Source organism: Balaenoptera physalus (genome assembly GCF_965194825.1).
Source record: "Balaenoptera physalus genome assembly, chromosome: 15".
Lineage (NCBI taxonomy): Eukaryota > Metazoa > Chordata > Mammalia > Artiodactyla > Balaenopteridae > Balaenoptera > Balaenoptera physalus.
In genome coordinates, this window is record NC_138894.1 from 97,407,399 (window position 1) to 97,422,265 (window position 14,867).

At 51.8% G+C, this 14,867-nt stretch overlaps 2 protein-coding genes across 3 annotated transcripts in view; both read right to left on the reverse strand.

The window, feature by feature from the left end:
• Nucleotides 1-5,417, reverse strand: part of TPO (thyroid peroxidase) — a 46,693-nt gene extending 41,276 nt beyond the window's left edge. Inside the window, exon 1 of the mRNA XM_082428101.1 lies at nt 1,774-5,417. Within this exon, the coding sequence (XP_082284227.1) occupies nt 1,774-1,867 (94 nt within the window). The 5' untranslated portion in view covers nt 1,868-5,417. The remainder of the gene's footprint in view (nt 1-1,773) is intronic.
• Nucleotides 5,418-8,489: 3,072 nt separating this feature from the next.
• Nucleotides 8,490-14,867, reverse strand: part of SNTG2 (syntrophin gamma 2) — a 210,426-nt gene continuing 204,048 nt past the window's right edge. The window contains exons 17-18 of one of the 2 annotated variants that reach the window (XR_014254127.1): nt 10,780-10,985; nt 8,490-9,499 (exon numbers count right to left, since the gene is read on the reverse strand). Coding sequence is in view for 1 of the 2 variants with exons in the window: in XM_082427048.1 (XP_082283174.1) it covers nt 10,896-10,985 (90 nt within the window). In the remaining variant the exon portion in view is untranslated. Of the gene's footprint in view, nt 9,500-10,213; nt 10,986-14,867 lie in introns of those variants that run through there. The other variant, XM_082427048.1, reaches the window with a different exon arrangement.

Below are 14,867 nucleotides of genomic sequence, written 5' to 3' on the forward strand. Positions count from 1 at the left end.
TGTTTCAAAGAAAGTTCGACACTTCTATATATAAAATAGATAACCAACAAAGACCTACTGTATATAACACAGGGAACTATACTCAATATTTTGTAATAAACTGTAAGGGGAAACAATCTGAAAAAGCGTATATGTATAACTAAATCACTTTGCTGTACCTGAAGCTAACACGATATTGTAAATCAGCTCTTCTTCAATTAGAAATGAATAAATAAATAAATAAAAAAGAAAGTTAACCAGTGCGCAATTATTTTGTTTAAAATGACCATTGGCTTGTCAACTGGGAAAAAAAAAAATCATTGTATTAAAGGCTGTAAAAGTGAAACACTGTACTACTAAGGGTATTTTCTAAATAATCAATTTACAAAGTAAACAAGTAATTAGCCAGCTTCAAAATATTCTAATGAACAATAAATTAGGCTCCAAATTGCAGCATTTTTATCAGATGCTATACTGTGCATTATTTATATATATACTGAAAGTTTGAGGAAAAAATAACCTCTTAGAGATGGGGAAACAATAAAAAATTGCTCTAGCAAAGCTGTAGATACACCTTTCCCAATTTTTAAAAAATATATGATTTCTGAAACTAAAAACTCTAGTGTGCAGATATATTTATATTCTGTTGAATGGCTCTTACTCATGACAACTTTGTCACTATGGTTTTGTAGAACTAGGACTGTAGTAAATATGAAACGCAATGACCAATTCACAAAGCATTTGCTGCGCCCATCCTGTGATGGGTTTACCGGGCTGGGAGGAGGGGGACCACGTTGCTTGAGGATATTTAAGATGAAATTGGTTTTTGTTTTTTTCTAATTCGTAATGTCCAGGCACGATGCACTCAGTACTTTAGACGGAGCATCTCACACACAGAACTGTGGTGGAGAATCTTCCAGTTTTCTCCATTTTACAGACAGGAAAGTGGTCCAGTCAGTAGTGGGTGGGGACAGAGCCTGACCCCGGCCTCCTCACGGCCTCGACGGCCAGGCCTTTTTCTTAAGGAGCATATGGGTCTGCAAAGGACTTTGGTGCAATTGTTCGCGTGGCCCCGAGGCCCCCGTGTTCAGTGAAACTGGAGACTCGGTGGCTGTCAGCAGGAGACACCCTGGGGTGGACGTGGCTGCGTGGACTCAGGCCGCTCCTCAGGCCTGGAGGGCGATCAAGGGGCCGGGGCTCGGGGGAGAGGCCAGGGGAGCAGAATGTCCAGCCCTGAAGAGCCCAGAGGGGCGAGCCTGCCCGGGGGGCCTGTGTTGCAGAGGCTGGTGATCAGAGAGCATCCTCGAAACGCCCTCCGACACCCTGCCCCACTCACATCCCTTCTCCGTGCTTGGGACCTTTTTTTCCTTTTTTTTCAAAACAGAAGCAGAGTTTGAGCTGTGATGGTTTCAACCACAGCATAGCTATACCTTTCTTAACTGAACTTGACATTGTAGCACCCTGATTCCAGAAAATACAGCACAGAAGTGATTTAATGAAAAATGATTTTGTGGTACAGGAACAAACAACTACTCCCAAAGAAATGTTTTTCAAATATATGAGTAGGTAAAAATGGACATTTTCTATTGTGTAATCATAGGAAAATCAGTTATTTTTCAGAAAGAATTGTATTCTAATCCTTCTAAACTCAAGAATTATTGTTCTTTTCTTGGAAAGCGGAAGAAACACTGAAGAGGTCTTACCTGATTCTGGAGAACCCACGATGCTTCCTGTTCTGGTCGCTGGGAGCAATAACTTTATGATTTCAGAAGACCGTAATTTATTGTTACTCACCCCAAAAGAGGTCCTTGTGTCTCAGGAGGAAAGAGAAGACAGCTCCGGCACAGGCCACAGCCAGCGTGGTGCCCAGGACGGCCCGAGCTCCCATCCTGAAGAGGAATTGAGAGCGTCAGGCGGTCAAGGGCGCGGTCAACTCCTCAGTTAGAGCCGCTGTCAATGACTCTGCACGCACTGGTCCCTGTGAGGCGGCTGCTCTCGGAAGCTTGGGTCCGAGCTCCGGGAGGTTCTGACCCACATGGCTGTGGTGTGGACAGGCCTCACCCGCCCAACTATTTGAAAACAGATCCCCCCTCTTGGGCAGCTGTGGTCGCCAGAATAGCTCAGTGACAACCTGTTTCAATTCATGGTGATGCCTAATGCCGTAAAACTTCTGGGAATAATTACAGGGAATAAAACAAATCTATTTCCCATAACACATCTCTATAGAATAAAAAAAAGTGAATAATACAAGGAATTTAGCCTTTAGAAAAGAGGTAAATAAAGTTTCTAAATGCATGTGGGATTTCCTACCACATTCTTTTTCCTGCTTATAAACTGATTTCAGAATCACAGAGCTGTTAAGACAAAGCAAAAACTCCAAATCAATCATTTCTGTTTTCCCAATTTTTCTTTTCCTAGCCTCGGGTGTTCTGCTGCTATTTTTGGGCCACGAACTTTGTTAAACGGGGTGGTGCTGACAGGGCATCCTGAGTGGAGCACGTGTCAGGGCCTGCTGACCTGTGAACCGACCTGGCCACACCTGCCGGCCGTGCTCTCTGCACTGAGGTCTCAGGAACCCTAACAGTCGCCAGCCCTGCGGTCCTGCTCAGACAGGCTCCCAGATGTGCCCTGAGCCCGAATAACAGCCTCCCTGGAACTGCTTTACAAGTTTCAGTGATGGATTTCTCCCAGAAAAAGGAAAGCCAAAAAGTTTCACAGCCAGACCCTCTCCTCCGCTCAGCCAGGAGGTAGCTGTGCAAGACAGGTGACCCAGGACGTGCCCGGCTGCCCGGGGCCTGGCCTCCCTCCTATAAAGAGGCTCCAGGCGCCACTCCCCGCCCACGTCACCGGGCTGGACCGGTTCCCGTTCCTGGGTTGGCTGGACGTTTATGTCTGTGTTTGCACAGAAGGCCGTGTGCTGGCCAGGTGTGGCCTCACCTGGGTCCATGTGAGGTTGAGCCTCTGGCCCTGGAATGAGGAGGAAAGGGAAAGAATGTGTATGTGCCGGGAGAGAAGAAATCAAGTAAAACCGGCCCCGCGTAACCTCGCACTGTCCTCTCTCTTGCTTCTCTGAGTTGAGCACCTTATGAAAAAGAACACGTTCCTCTTCAGAGGCAGCGGCTCCAGGGAGCCCTGCCAACGCCCTGCATCCCGTCTCTGAGAGCGGGTGAAGCCCGTCTCCTGGCTTGTAGAGAGGGGGCGGTTTCTGGACCTCTCCACCTCCCGTCTGAGTCCTGGGTTTCTTCTGCATGAAAATCATCTTCCTCTTCTTCCTGCTCTCTTTCCCTCTCTTCTTCGTGCCTTGTTCAAGCTTGGGGACGCTCCCTCCAGGAAAGCTGAGGTTACACGCTAGCACGTACGCAAGGCATCGGGACATCAGGACGTATCTGAAGCATTAGAGTGTCATGATTAGCATAGGAAAGATCAGTTTGAAAGTAACACAGTAAATGAGTTAGAAAAGCAGGTGGGGAATCATCAACAGTTATGGTAATTTCTCCCTGAAATGGTGGGAACAGGCTGGGACAGTGAGAGGAAGGGCCAGACTCCAAGGCCCCTTCACAGCAAAGCAGGGACTTGGTGACTTGCTTCCCTGGGAGCAGGGAGGGGGCAGAGCCAGGGCCCCGCCAGGCTGAGTTGCTGGCCTGAAGTCGTGGAGGTCCCGCTTCTGACCCTGGGGAAGCCAGGGGAGGAAGGGAACCGGGTGAGAGAAGCAGAGGTAACTGTCCGGGTTTGGACATTGGATTTGAGGCACTGGGGCTGTGCACCGGCAGCCAGCTGGCGGCATTTGGAAACACACTTTTGGAACTCTGGGTGGAATTTGCCCGAAGAGGGTCGTGAACGTAGATGAGGCAGCTGGATGTGACACACGGGATGGTTCAGGGAGAACACAGGGACCCAGAGGAGTCTCTTTACTGGGACACCAGCTGGTGTCGGCCTGTGTTTAGGGCCCTGGACGTGAGGATGATCCCAGGAGACCTGATGCTCCTTTGAGACCTCGGCTGGCTCAGGGCAGACGCTCAGACGGGTGGCCTTGCGCACTCAGCCCCAGACGCCGGTGCCCTGGCGTAGCCCTGTTTCCACGGGCATCCGTGCTGGCTGGCTGCACCCAGGAGCAGCGGGTCCTCGAGCCCAAGTCACCCTCCACGACGGGGCCCGAGATGTTCCGTGACTCACGTCAGAGCCTGGAGTTTGCGTGGTGCCCTGTGGGGACGAAGCACTCACGTCCCACTGAGCCTTCTAGAGGTTCCAGCTCACTGGGGTCCCCACCCCACGTCCTCACACGAGGGGTCAGAATAGCACAGGGTTGAGCAAAAAGCATTAGACTGAGATGGAATCCCGGACCCTGACTCTTCGCCCTTGCTGGTGCTCTGAGGCTTTTACTCCTGTTCACCCTCCCAGCCCCGTCCCGAAGTGGCGGGACCCAAACAGAGGTCCTCTTCCTCCAGAAAAGAGGCATAAGAAGGTCGCATCGTTATTCTTTCTTTAGTGAATTTAAATCGCTACAAGGGATGATAGAAATGTTAGTGGGCGTTAAGTCGGTAATGTGCTTTTCTGGTTTATTAAATGTTCTGACGACCTCTGTTTTATATTGTGCATTAAGAACACTGATATTTGATGAGTTATAAACAAAAAACTATATGACTCTCCTGAAATACCTGTATCATTTAACTAACTGCTTAAAGACAATCTAGGAAAGGGAATCTTTTGGGAGATTTTTAAAAAGCAATTGTGCCCTTTTTAAAAAGAAATAAAGAAAACATGTTGGCTTTTGTTAAAGTAACAATTACACAAGGAAACCTATCTGCTTGGTCAGTCTGGAAAAACCAGCTCAGGGTTGCACTTTTGAGAGGTATTCGTTGCATTTCCAGCTGCCTTTGAAGGGTCCAGAGCATGTGCCCTTTTCGATGTTCTGACAAAATATTCTCCAGCTTCAGGTAGTGAGACCTGACGGCCCCTCGCCTCATACGCACACATCCCAGTTGGTCACGAGGACTGTTGGAATTTGTTGATGTGACCGTCTTTCTAAAGGTATTTTACAAGTCACGGTGCATATGATTTGCCCATGTTCACGCACACAGAAATGAAAGCCCCAGGACGTGTGTCCTGAAGCTTCTGAAGGACTTGTCCTACATGAATAATTGTGTTGCCCACCGTCCGTCTCCCCAGGACCTGGGTCCCCTCCACGCTGTGTGTGACTCTCCATCTCCACACCTGGAGAAGTGGATGCTTCTTTGTCGTCCACTTAACACATATGAAATGGGGGGAGGTGACAACTAAGTACATCTGGATATTCCCTCTGTGTCCACGATCTTCCAAATGAAGACGGGGTCACATGATCCGCCTCCTTTGAAAACATCGTGTCCAGAGTGAGACGTGGCCTCACCTCCTTCCTGGACCCCAGGGCGCTGGGTCGAGTCCCGTGGGTTGGAGACAGCGTCTTCCCTGTGTCCTCACTGTCCTCGTGTCTGCGTGTCTGTGTGTCTGTGTGTCTGCGTGTCTGTGTCCTGACCTCCTCTTCCTACGGGCACACCTGTCCTCCTGGGCTGGGGCCCCTTCTGAAGAGCTCACTTTACCCAAATTACCTCTTTAAAGACCCTATCTGCACATACACCCTGAGGTTCTGGGGGTCAGGGTGTTGGCATGTGAACTTTGGGGGGACATTATGCAGCCCATCCAGGCTGCAGTGAGGTGCAGTGGGTCCCCCTCCCGCTGGGTGCCCGTTCAAGAGCCCACTCCTCTCGCTCCCAGCACCAAAGCCGCTGTTCACGTGCGTACCCGCCAAGGAGAAGATGCACCCTCACTGCAGTGTGCGAGAGGCAGCCGGGATCCAGGGACCACGCGTGGCCGGGCTGCCCACACGGGCTCCATGTGAAGAAATGTGTGTCCGCGGGCCCCTTGCCTTCCGCTTCCAGCTCACGTGTGACTCTTGGACGCGGCCTGTGCTGGGGAAGTGCGTGGCTTCCCGCCGTGTGTAGGTAGGTTGACCCTCCCGCCCACGGTGCTGGTGGCCTGCTGTGGGGTGCAGGCGTGGTCCTGCCCGGGTCACTCGAGCCTCCCGGACTCTGGCCCCCAGGCCACGTGGGCAGAGCCAGCCTGGGGACGTCAGTGGTCTACGTGCTGGGTGAGGCTAGTGGTCCACACCCAGGGCTCTGATTGGGAAAAGCACAGTGCCCACGTAGCGGATGGGGCCACAGGTGTAGACTCGGCCGAGGCAGCTGGGGGCCTCGCCCCGACTCCAGGCTCTGTGATTCGAGCACCCGAGGGCCCTCCCGCCTGCCCGCTGTGCTTTGTCCTCCGGGTTGCTAGCTCAGCAGGGCCTCTGGGCAAAGGCTTGCCTTGGGGCTCCCCACTCCCGCCAACCCCGACCCTGCCCCCGGCCCCCCGGGAGGAATCTGGAATTTACCCTGAGAGACGAGTGCTCGGAGCCCTGTCACTGCAGAGACGTAGTCCCCGGGTGGAGCCCGGTGGCCGGGTTAGAGGTGGGGGTGGCACCGTGCCCTCGGGTGGCAGATCCCAGCCCCCGCTGGAGGTGTGGGTTGCTCCTGGGTGCCAGCGGGACAGGGGGGCATGGGGCACAGGGAGCGGGCGACGGACACGGCTGTGCAGGGTCTTCTCCTCTGGGGACATCGGCGCTGAGTTGTCCCCAGAGGTGGCCTTGCTGGGCCGACTCGGGGCCCAGATGCTGGAGGCCTCTGCGATCTCACGGCCCCACTTCCTGCATGCAGGGGCACCTGGACCGAAGCTCCCTGCCTTTCAGACGAGGAGGAGGACGCCCTGTCCAGGCCGAGGAGAGACGCCCTCAGCGCAGGGCCCAGGGGACCAGCCAGAGTCACCGGCAGGCCCGAGGACGGGTAGGACGAGGGAGACTCTTTAGGCGGGGTTTCCATTTTACTTCTGTTTCTCGCAGTTGTTGCCACAAGGACACATGATTAGAAAGCAGTCTCTCTATTTATATTTTTGTTAAAGATAAGAGGAATTTTTTTTAAAGTTCTCCTTTAGGTTTAGTCATTAGTGACTGACTTGCCAAGACATGAAGAGAGTCTGTGTGAGTATTTGATTCTTGCCGATAAAAACCCTGAACGAACTCACACCTACAATGAACGCATCATCAGTTTCATTGAAACGTGAAGTAAATTTACATTTTCACTTAGACTGCTGGGCGAATTCGCACATTATAATGGAGCGGTTCTTCTTCTCAGACACTTGCAAAGTCAAGTCACAAATATTTCTGGTTTTCAGGTACATCTGCACGTGTTTTCTTTAACCCAGAAGTCCCCCTACCGATTTTTAATAACTTTGCGAAACGAGTTTTCTGAATGTAAGAAGCTTGCTAACAAGGACAGAAGGTCAAGTGCTGTATGAAGCGTGGAAATTAAAGTCCATGGTGTCCAGGCTGAAAAGGGCTCTCCAGTCAGAAGCCCCGCGTTTCAGGTTGTGTTTTCTTATGGCAAAAGGGGGTAACTTCCCTGGTAAGCAATAATAATCACCTAATTCAGAGAATGTACAGAGACAACATGCTGTAGCAAACATGGAAGCACTGGTTTTCCAGGTAAGGCACCTGGATAAAGGACGTGACGCTGCACGTGCATGACCGTGTGCAGCCCCTGTAGCATCCTTACGAGGCACCTGCCATCGTTTCTATTTTCAGATGAGGAAACTGAGGCTCGGAGATGCGGAAGTTCCCGCCAACGGTCAGACACCCAGTCGCTGCTGGGTCTGAACGAAAGGAGCACGAGCAGGGCGGCTGTCTGCTGCGCTGGGCTCCACCCCCTCCGGCTGCCTTCCGTCTCACCCAGAGCAACGCGGGTGTCCCGACCCCGACCGTGGCCTGCGGGCGGGGCGCTCTCACAGCCGCGTCCTTTCTGAGCTCCCCTTCCCGGCTCCCGGGTCACCTTCATCCTGCCCCCGGGGGGCTCTGCCCGGCCCCAGTGACACCACACCGCACGGCCTGGCCTGACCACGTGGCAGCTCCCACCTCGTCAGGACGCGTTTGTGTCAGCGTGATTCTCCAAGTGATCGTCATCACCTGACACGGTGAGCATCTGCCTCTTTTCTGTTTCTCGTGGTGGAATAACAAGGCCACAGTTCCTCGCATTAGCGGGCTGGAGGTGGGCTAAAGGGTGATTTTTATTTACCTCTGCCGATTTAACCCATGGATTATTTAATAATGAGCAATAGAATAGTGAGTCAAAATGTGCATTCCCGGGCTTCCCTGGTGGCGCAGTGGTTGAGAATCTGCCTGCCAATGCAGGGGACACGGGTTTGAGCCCTGGTCTGGGAAGATCCCACATGCCGCGGAGCAACTGGGCCCGTGAGCCACAATTACTGAGCCTGCGCGTCTGGAGCTTGTGCTCCGCAACAAGAGAGGCTGCGATAGTGAGAGGCCCGCGCACCGTGATGAAGAGTGGCCCCCACTTGCTGCAACTAGAGAAAGCCCTCGCACAGAAACGAAGACCCAACACAGCCACAAATAAATAAATAAATAAATAAAAATGTGCGTTCCCTTTTATTCAATGTGATGGCAAATACCTGATATTTTGCGTGCTAAAAGTATCTGTATATAAAATAAACTCACAATTTTCAGTGTATAAATGAAAAGTGAATTTTACTAGCACAGGTGGACAAAGCATTTGTCTTCTCACATTTGTGAATGTAGTTGAGACAGTACAGCTGGTAACGATTACTGCAGTGAACTAAATAAACAGAGTTATTTTCTGAGGCCCTCTGAAGCTGGGCTTTTCCCTCCCAGGACGGGAGACAAGGCTTATTCCTTGACCTCACAGTTCAGAGATGTTTCCAGGCCCTTGAGAAAGATGTTCCTGAGCTGTAAAGCTGGCAAGAAGGCTTATTTAGCTTTAAAAGGAAATTATCTACGTTTCAAAGAGAAGGAGAAAGAACTTACAATTCCAAGTTTTCCAACGAAAAAGGAGGAGGGGGCAGTCTCTCCCCTCGTTACCGCAGGAGAATCAAGCCTCTTAGTTTGTATTTGCTCGCTCGAAACACGGGTGAGACACAGCTCACGAGATGAACTCATGGTTAAAGGGAAGGGATTAACAGAGCCCTTGATCCGTCCGAGGGCGCGGCCCCGGGGCCCACCTCCATCCCCTGCGTCGAGGGAAGCCCGTCCTCTGGGACGGCGCAGACCCTAGGAGCCCTCCCGCACCCACCACGGGGTCCAGTGGGCACTTTCCAGGGTGCAATCCCTTCCCCAAAGTCTGAGCGTCCCCAAGGGGCCCTCAGCCCCATGGCACGCTTTGGGATATACGTGCCTGTCTGAGTCCATTGCTGGCCCCGTGTCCCCAGAGGTCCTCCCGTGTGACGTGGCGACCAAGGCTCCCCACGTGTGTGCTCAAGCCCCACAGGCTGACCCCCGGGTCCCGTCCTGCCTTCGGTGGAGCCGGCCGGGCGGGTCTAGGAGAGGCGGCTGAACTTGGCCTCGAGGAGGGCTAGGGACCCAAGGTCACAGCACAGGGGGAGGAACCTCCGACCAGGGGTGGGTGGGAATGCTGTTCTCACGCTCCTGTACCAGAGAAACCCTCATTTATTAATTTTAAGATTTATTTTGTCGAGCTCCCTTCTTACCATCACAGAACCTAATTCCCCGAGGGAAGCCCCTCCCCGTCGTCCTGCTGGGGTCCCTGCCCCCGCCGCCCCTGAGGACAGGTCCTAGATCATTCCACCCTCATCCTCCAGGACGGGCCAGTGCACAGGGAACACCGGACACCTGCTGCTTCAGGGTCCTCCCGGAGCCTCCTCCGGGGCCAGAGCCCGGGGCGGCGGGCGTGGGAGCGCCAGGACACCTGCTCTGCCTCGGGGAGCGGGGAGGGCTCGGCCTCCACACAGGCCCAGCAAGGACGGCCGTGACGGGGAAGCGGGGTCACACGCCCGCCTCACCCCCCGCAGGGCCAGCCCCGACCCTCGGCGCTGACAGGGTTCACCCTCCACGTGGCCACTGCTGGCCCTGGTCACTGTCACCACTGACCTCCATCCCTGTCAGCACTGACCTCCATCCCTGTCAGTGCTGACCTTTGTCACTGTCACTGCTGGCCCTGGTCACTGTCACCGCTGACCTCCATCCCTGTCAGCGCTGACCTTTGTCACTGTCACTGCTGACCCTGGTCACTGTCACCGCTGACCTCTGTCCCTGTCAGCGCTGACCTTGGTCACTGTCACCGCTGACCTCTGTCCCTGTCAGCGCTGACCTTGGTCACTGTCACCGCTGACCTCTGTCCCTGTCAGTGCTGACCTTTGTCACTGTCACCGCTGACCCTGGTCACTGTCAGTGCTGACCTTGTCACTGTCACTGCTGACCCTGGTCACTGTCACTGCTGACCTCCGTCCCTGTCAGTGCTGACCTTGTCTCTGTCACTGCTGACCCTGGTCACTGTCACCGCTGACCTTGTCTCTGTCACTGCTGACCCTGGTCACTGTCACTGCTGACCTTGTCTCTGTCACTACTGACCCTGGTCACTGTCAGCAATGACCTAAGGCTGTTCCAGTGCTGACAGCGTCTGCTGGCCCAGGAGAGGCCCGACTTCCCAGAATAAAAGCCCGAGGAAGCAGCAGCTGAGCCTCCAGCCTCAGGAGTGGGACGCCCACACCCCTGGCCGCAGGTGTCAAAGGTTAGGGCTGAGCGAGCCTCGGGGCATCGGATCCCAGCCCTGCCGTGGGAGTCCCGGAAGCTCAGAGGGAGAAGCCAGGCTCCCCCGGGGTCAGCGTCCGGGCACTGAGGCAGGAGGGACCCCCGAGCCCGACCCCCCGCTCTCCCCAGCCTCTCCCGTCACCTGCTTGTCACCGTACCTGGAGGGTGCACCCAGCCCCGCGGATCAGGGACGGCTCTGTGACTGTGAGCCCCTTGGTGTCTGAGCCGCTCCACGTCACCCGACCCGATGGCGACGTTTGTTTTCGGTTCTCAGTTAGAAGATCCTCAAATGGAGAGTCTGCCCCGGGGAAGGGGTGGGGCTGGTAGACGTGTGCTGTGTCCTCACTTCTCCAGGTTCCAGGTTCTGGAGACAGAATCCATGTTTATTTCTGAAATTGCCTTCCTCCTGCTCCATACACACACGTGCACACACTTACACACATATACACACGTGTACACATTCACACATGTACACACTCACACGTGTATGCACACACTCACACATGTACACACATACACACACTCACATACACTTACACACATGTACACACACGCACACACGTGTACACACACTCACACATGTACACACACTCACACGTGTATGCACACACTCACACATGTACACACGTACACACACTCTCACACACGTACACACACGTGCACACGCTCACAGATGTACACAGTGTACACACACTCACATGTACACACTCACACGTGTACGCAACACTCACACATGTACACACGTACACACACTCACACACACATGTACACACACTCACACACGTAGGCGTCCATGCAGGAACACACATATGCACACATACACGCACACGTACACATGCTCACACATTTACACACACACACATGTAGGCCCCCATGCAGGCACACACAGGCAGGAACACGCACACGCAGGCAGGAACACACACGTACACACACACGTACACACTCACATGTGTACACACACACACACGTAGGCCCCCATGCGGGCACACACAGGCAGGAACACACACATCTGTGCACACACATACATATGGTACACACACACGTGCAGGCACATATTATTATTGTGGAGCTCATGAATCTCCCGCCGAATCCGAGACAAAGACTGTGTTCAGGGCAGGCAGGCTTTTCTCTCTGTGTGTGAGTCAAGGTAAAAAACAACGTCTACCTGGAGGAAATCGGGAATATTGATTTCCCTGAAGGAAACATGCGGATATTCTTTTTGTTTTGCATTCACTTCGAATTCCAGTTTTAAAGGAACAGTTTATTCTAGGAGAAAATTTTTTCTCAGGATAAATATGTATTATTTAATATTCTTGTCTCTTACTGTGGTGTAAATTCACTGTTAGGTACCAATAAAGCATATATCTTTTTTCCAACCAAATTCTGTATTATCTATTTTGTCATTGCCAGAATATAAACCACTTTTCAGGAAAGCTGTGCTCGTGTTTTTGTACCGCTGTCTGCCATGCTGCCACGGCCCTCGGGAAGTTTTTTAGAAATGTGCATTTGGTTTTCTTTCATCGCCAGAAGCATTTAAGTTTACTCAGTTCTGAAATACCATTAAATTGATCTCGGAGTGTTACCTGTGGTTAAATGCCTTTATTCTCAATTCTGGGGAGAAAGGGGGAGTGGGGAGGAGGGCTCGGGCCTGGGTTTGGCTCGGAAGGCGCGGCCCCTGCTCATTTACGGCCTGGGCCTTGGCCGCGCCGTAGGGCTGTGCCCCTGGCCAACTCTGGGCCCCCCTGGCAGGAGCAGTGTCACCTGGCCGCGACCCCTGGCCCTTCTGGGCTGAGAGTGCCCGGTGCCCTGCGGGCGACACGGAGACTGGGCTCTAATTTTACCTCACGCTGCGTTTTGGAACTGAGGCTATTTATCAAAACAAGGGAATATAGCAGAATCGTGGTTCGTATGCAGCTTCAACAAAACACAGAAATAGAATTTAGAATCCAAAGTCTGAGGGATCTGTAGGGTTAGAAATACTGAGTAATTCGTGCCTCTGAATACATATGCATGTGATGGTGTAGATGCTGTAAACCAAAAGAGAGCCTCTCTTCCATTATGAAGACGAGTTTTTAATTCACCACTTTACTCTGCTAACGTAGACCCAAGTTAAGAGTGTGATTTTTTTCTATCTTCTACATGTTCTATCAGCAATTTGTGATGGAAGTAATTTGATGCAATTTACTTCATGATAATTTTTTCTTTTTAAAATTTGAAAATGAGAAAAAAAAAGAATGAAAAAACTCACTAATCAATCTTTTTGTTTAGATGTTTAAAATTCACAGGCATCTATTTAAAAGATAAATCTACCAATTAAAGGGCTCACCTTTTCAGGTTTGCTGTCCTTTCCAAAGAATTCCTCTGTCAACAATGTTGCATAAATGTTTTCAGATAGTCTCTGCTGAAAGTTAGACCCCTAAAGGGCCAACATTTGGTTCGGCTAGATAGGAAAAGCCCAGCACAGCAGGGATTGTTTCCCTGAGAGGTCGTGGGTTGGTAAGTCTGTAACACACTTGGAAAATTCATTATCCACGACTAATAACAAAACATGAACTCAGCCAAAAATTCAGCCGGGTCAGTGAAAACAAAAAGGAACACACACTCAAAAGCCTGGGGATGGCCGGGGTTGTCCCGGGGCCGGAGGGGCAGGAGGGTTTCTGGTGGAGGTGACCAGAGGTCCCCGCCACGGAGGAGCCGGTGACGCGGCTGCGGCACAGGAACTGGACTCGAGGGGGTTTCCAGTTCCTCACATTCCAGCAGTTTGGGCGTAAAGAACGTCTCTGTCCAGACTGGATCCTCGTGACCTTGTGAGAGAGCGTCCGAAGCCGTGACCCCCGGGAGCAGTTTGTCCGAGGAGGCCTGTTGCTGATTCCATGTCCTGGCCTCCTCGCTCCCTTGTTTCAGAGCATCCAGAATATGTCTTCTGGATTCCCGGTCGGAACTGTGGCTCCAGTTTGGGGAATACGTCTTCTGGATTCCCGGTCGGAACTGTGGCTCCAGTTTGGGGAACACGACAAAGATTTTTGTCTGCTTGGCTCACCGCTGCTGTCCTGGTTCTAGAATACTCTTTGGTTAGGGGCAGAAATCCATTTGAGAGCGGTTCACCCCCGACCCTGTGAGCTGAAGCCCTGGACGGCTCCGAAATCCTGAGCAGGGAGAAGACTGCTGATTCGACAGCTGATTTTCTCAGCGTTATTCTACCTGCATCCCGAATGCACGCAATGGGCAGGTAAAGGGAAAGCGTGAGAGAAGCAGAGAGGCCGGGTGGGTGACGGTGGAGCTGCTTTGTCCGTTAGGCTGAAGAGTCTTCAAAGGTGGTTTTTCTTCCCAAGGGGAGAAAAGAGTTCTAAACCAACACAGGCATTTCTATACCTATCAGCATAAAAACGATGCTAATTTATCACACTCAGCCTATTACTTATGAATTTGAAATGGATGCTGTAGACATACTGTAGGTAGCAGCTTACTTTATCTTTTAGAACGCCGTTTATATTTTCCTTGAATATTCTGAAGCTATATATGTTCCTCTCACCATTGTTTGGGGTTTTATTCATCACCAACAATTGTATGTCAGTGCACGTGTTGGAATACATTCAGGCTTGTGAACTTCAACTATCCATTGACCTTTGAAATTAATGACACCAAAAAAACTGAGAAAAACAAAATTAAAAAAAAAAAAGAAATTAATGACATGGGGAATGACAGTGAGACTGAAGGCTGGGCGGGGAGTTCCTACAACTGTGAACACATGACCCTGAACTCTCTGTGTCTGAATTACCTACAACAGTTAATGGTTAATGGCCTTGAGCATAGTAGGGATTTATCAGTGCTTTTTGAACAAATAAAAGAATGTCCTCTAGGACAGAACTGTGAGTCACCTGCATTTCAAAAAGTCAGGAAAGTCTGTCCAGACTCTCAGCACTTTGAGAAAAAAAATACAAGAGCTGTATAAAGCCAGTTAAATTTGTGTTCTTCCTTATTGCTATGACTGTTTCTGCCCCCCCACATTCATGTATGGAAGCCAAGCCCCCAGGGTGCTGGTGTCTGGAAGCAGCGCCTCTGGGAGCTGACGAGGCCACACGGGTGGATCCTCATGATGGGTGACCTTATCGCACCCCTTCCTCCGGGTGAGGACACAGCGAGAAGACGCCACCTGAACCGGGAAGGGGGTTCGGAGTCTGCAGACGCCTTGATCTTAGACTTCGGCCTCCAGAACTGGGAGAAACGGATGTCTGTGGTTTATAAA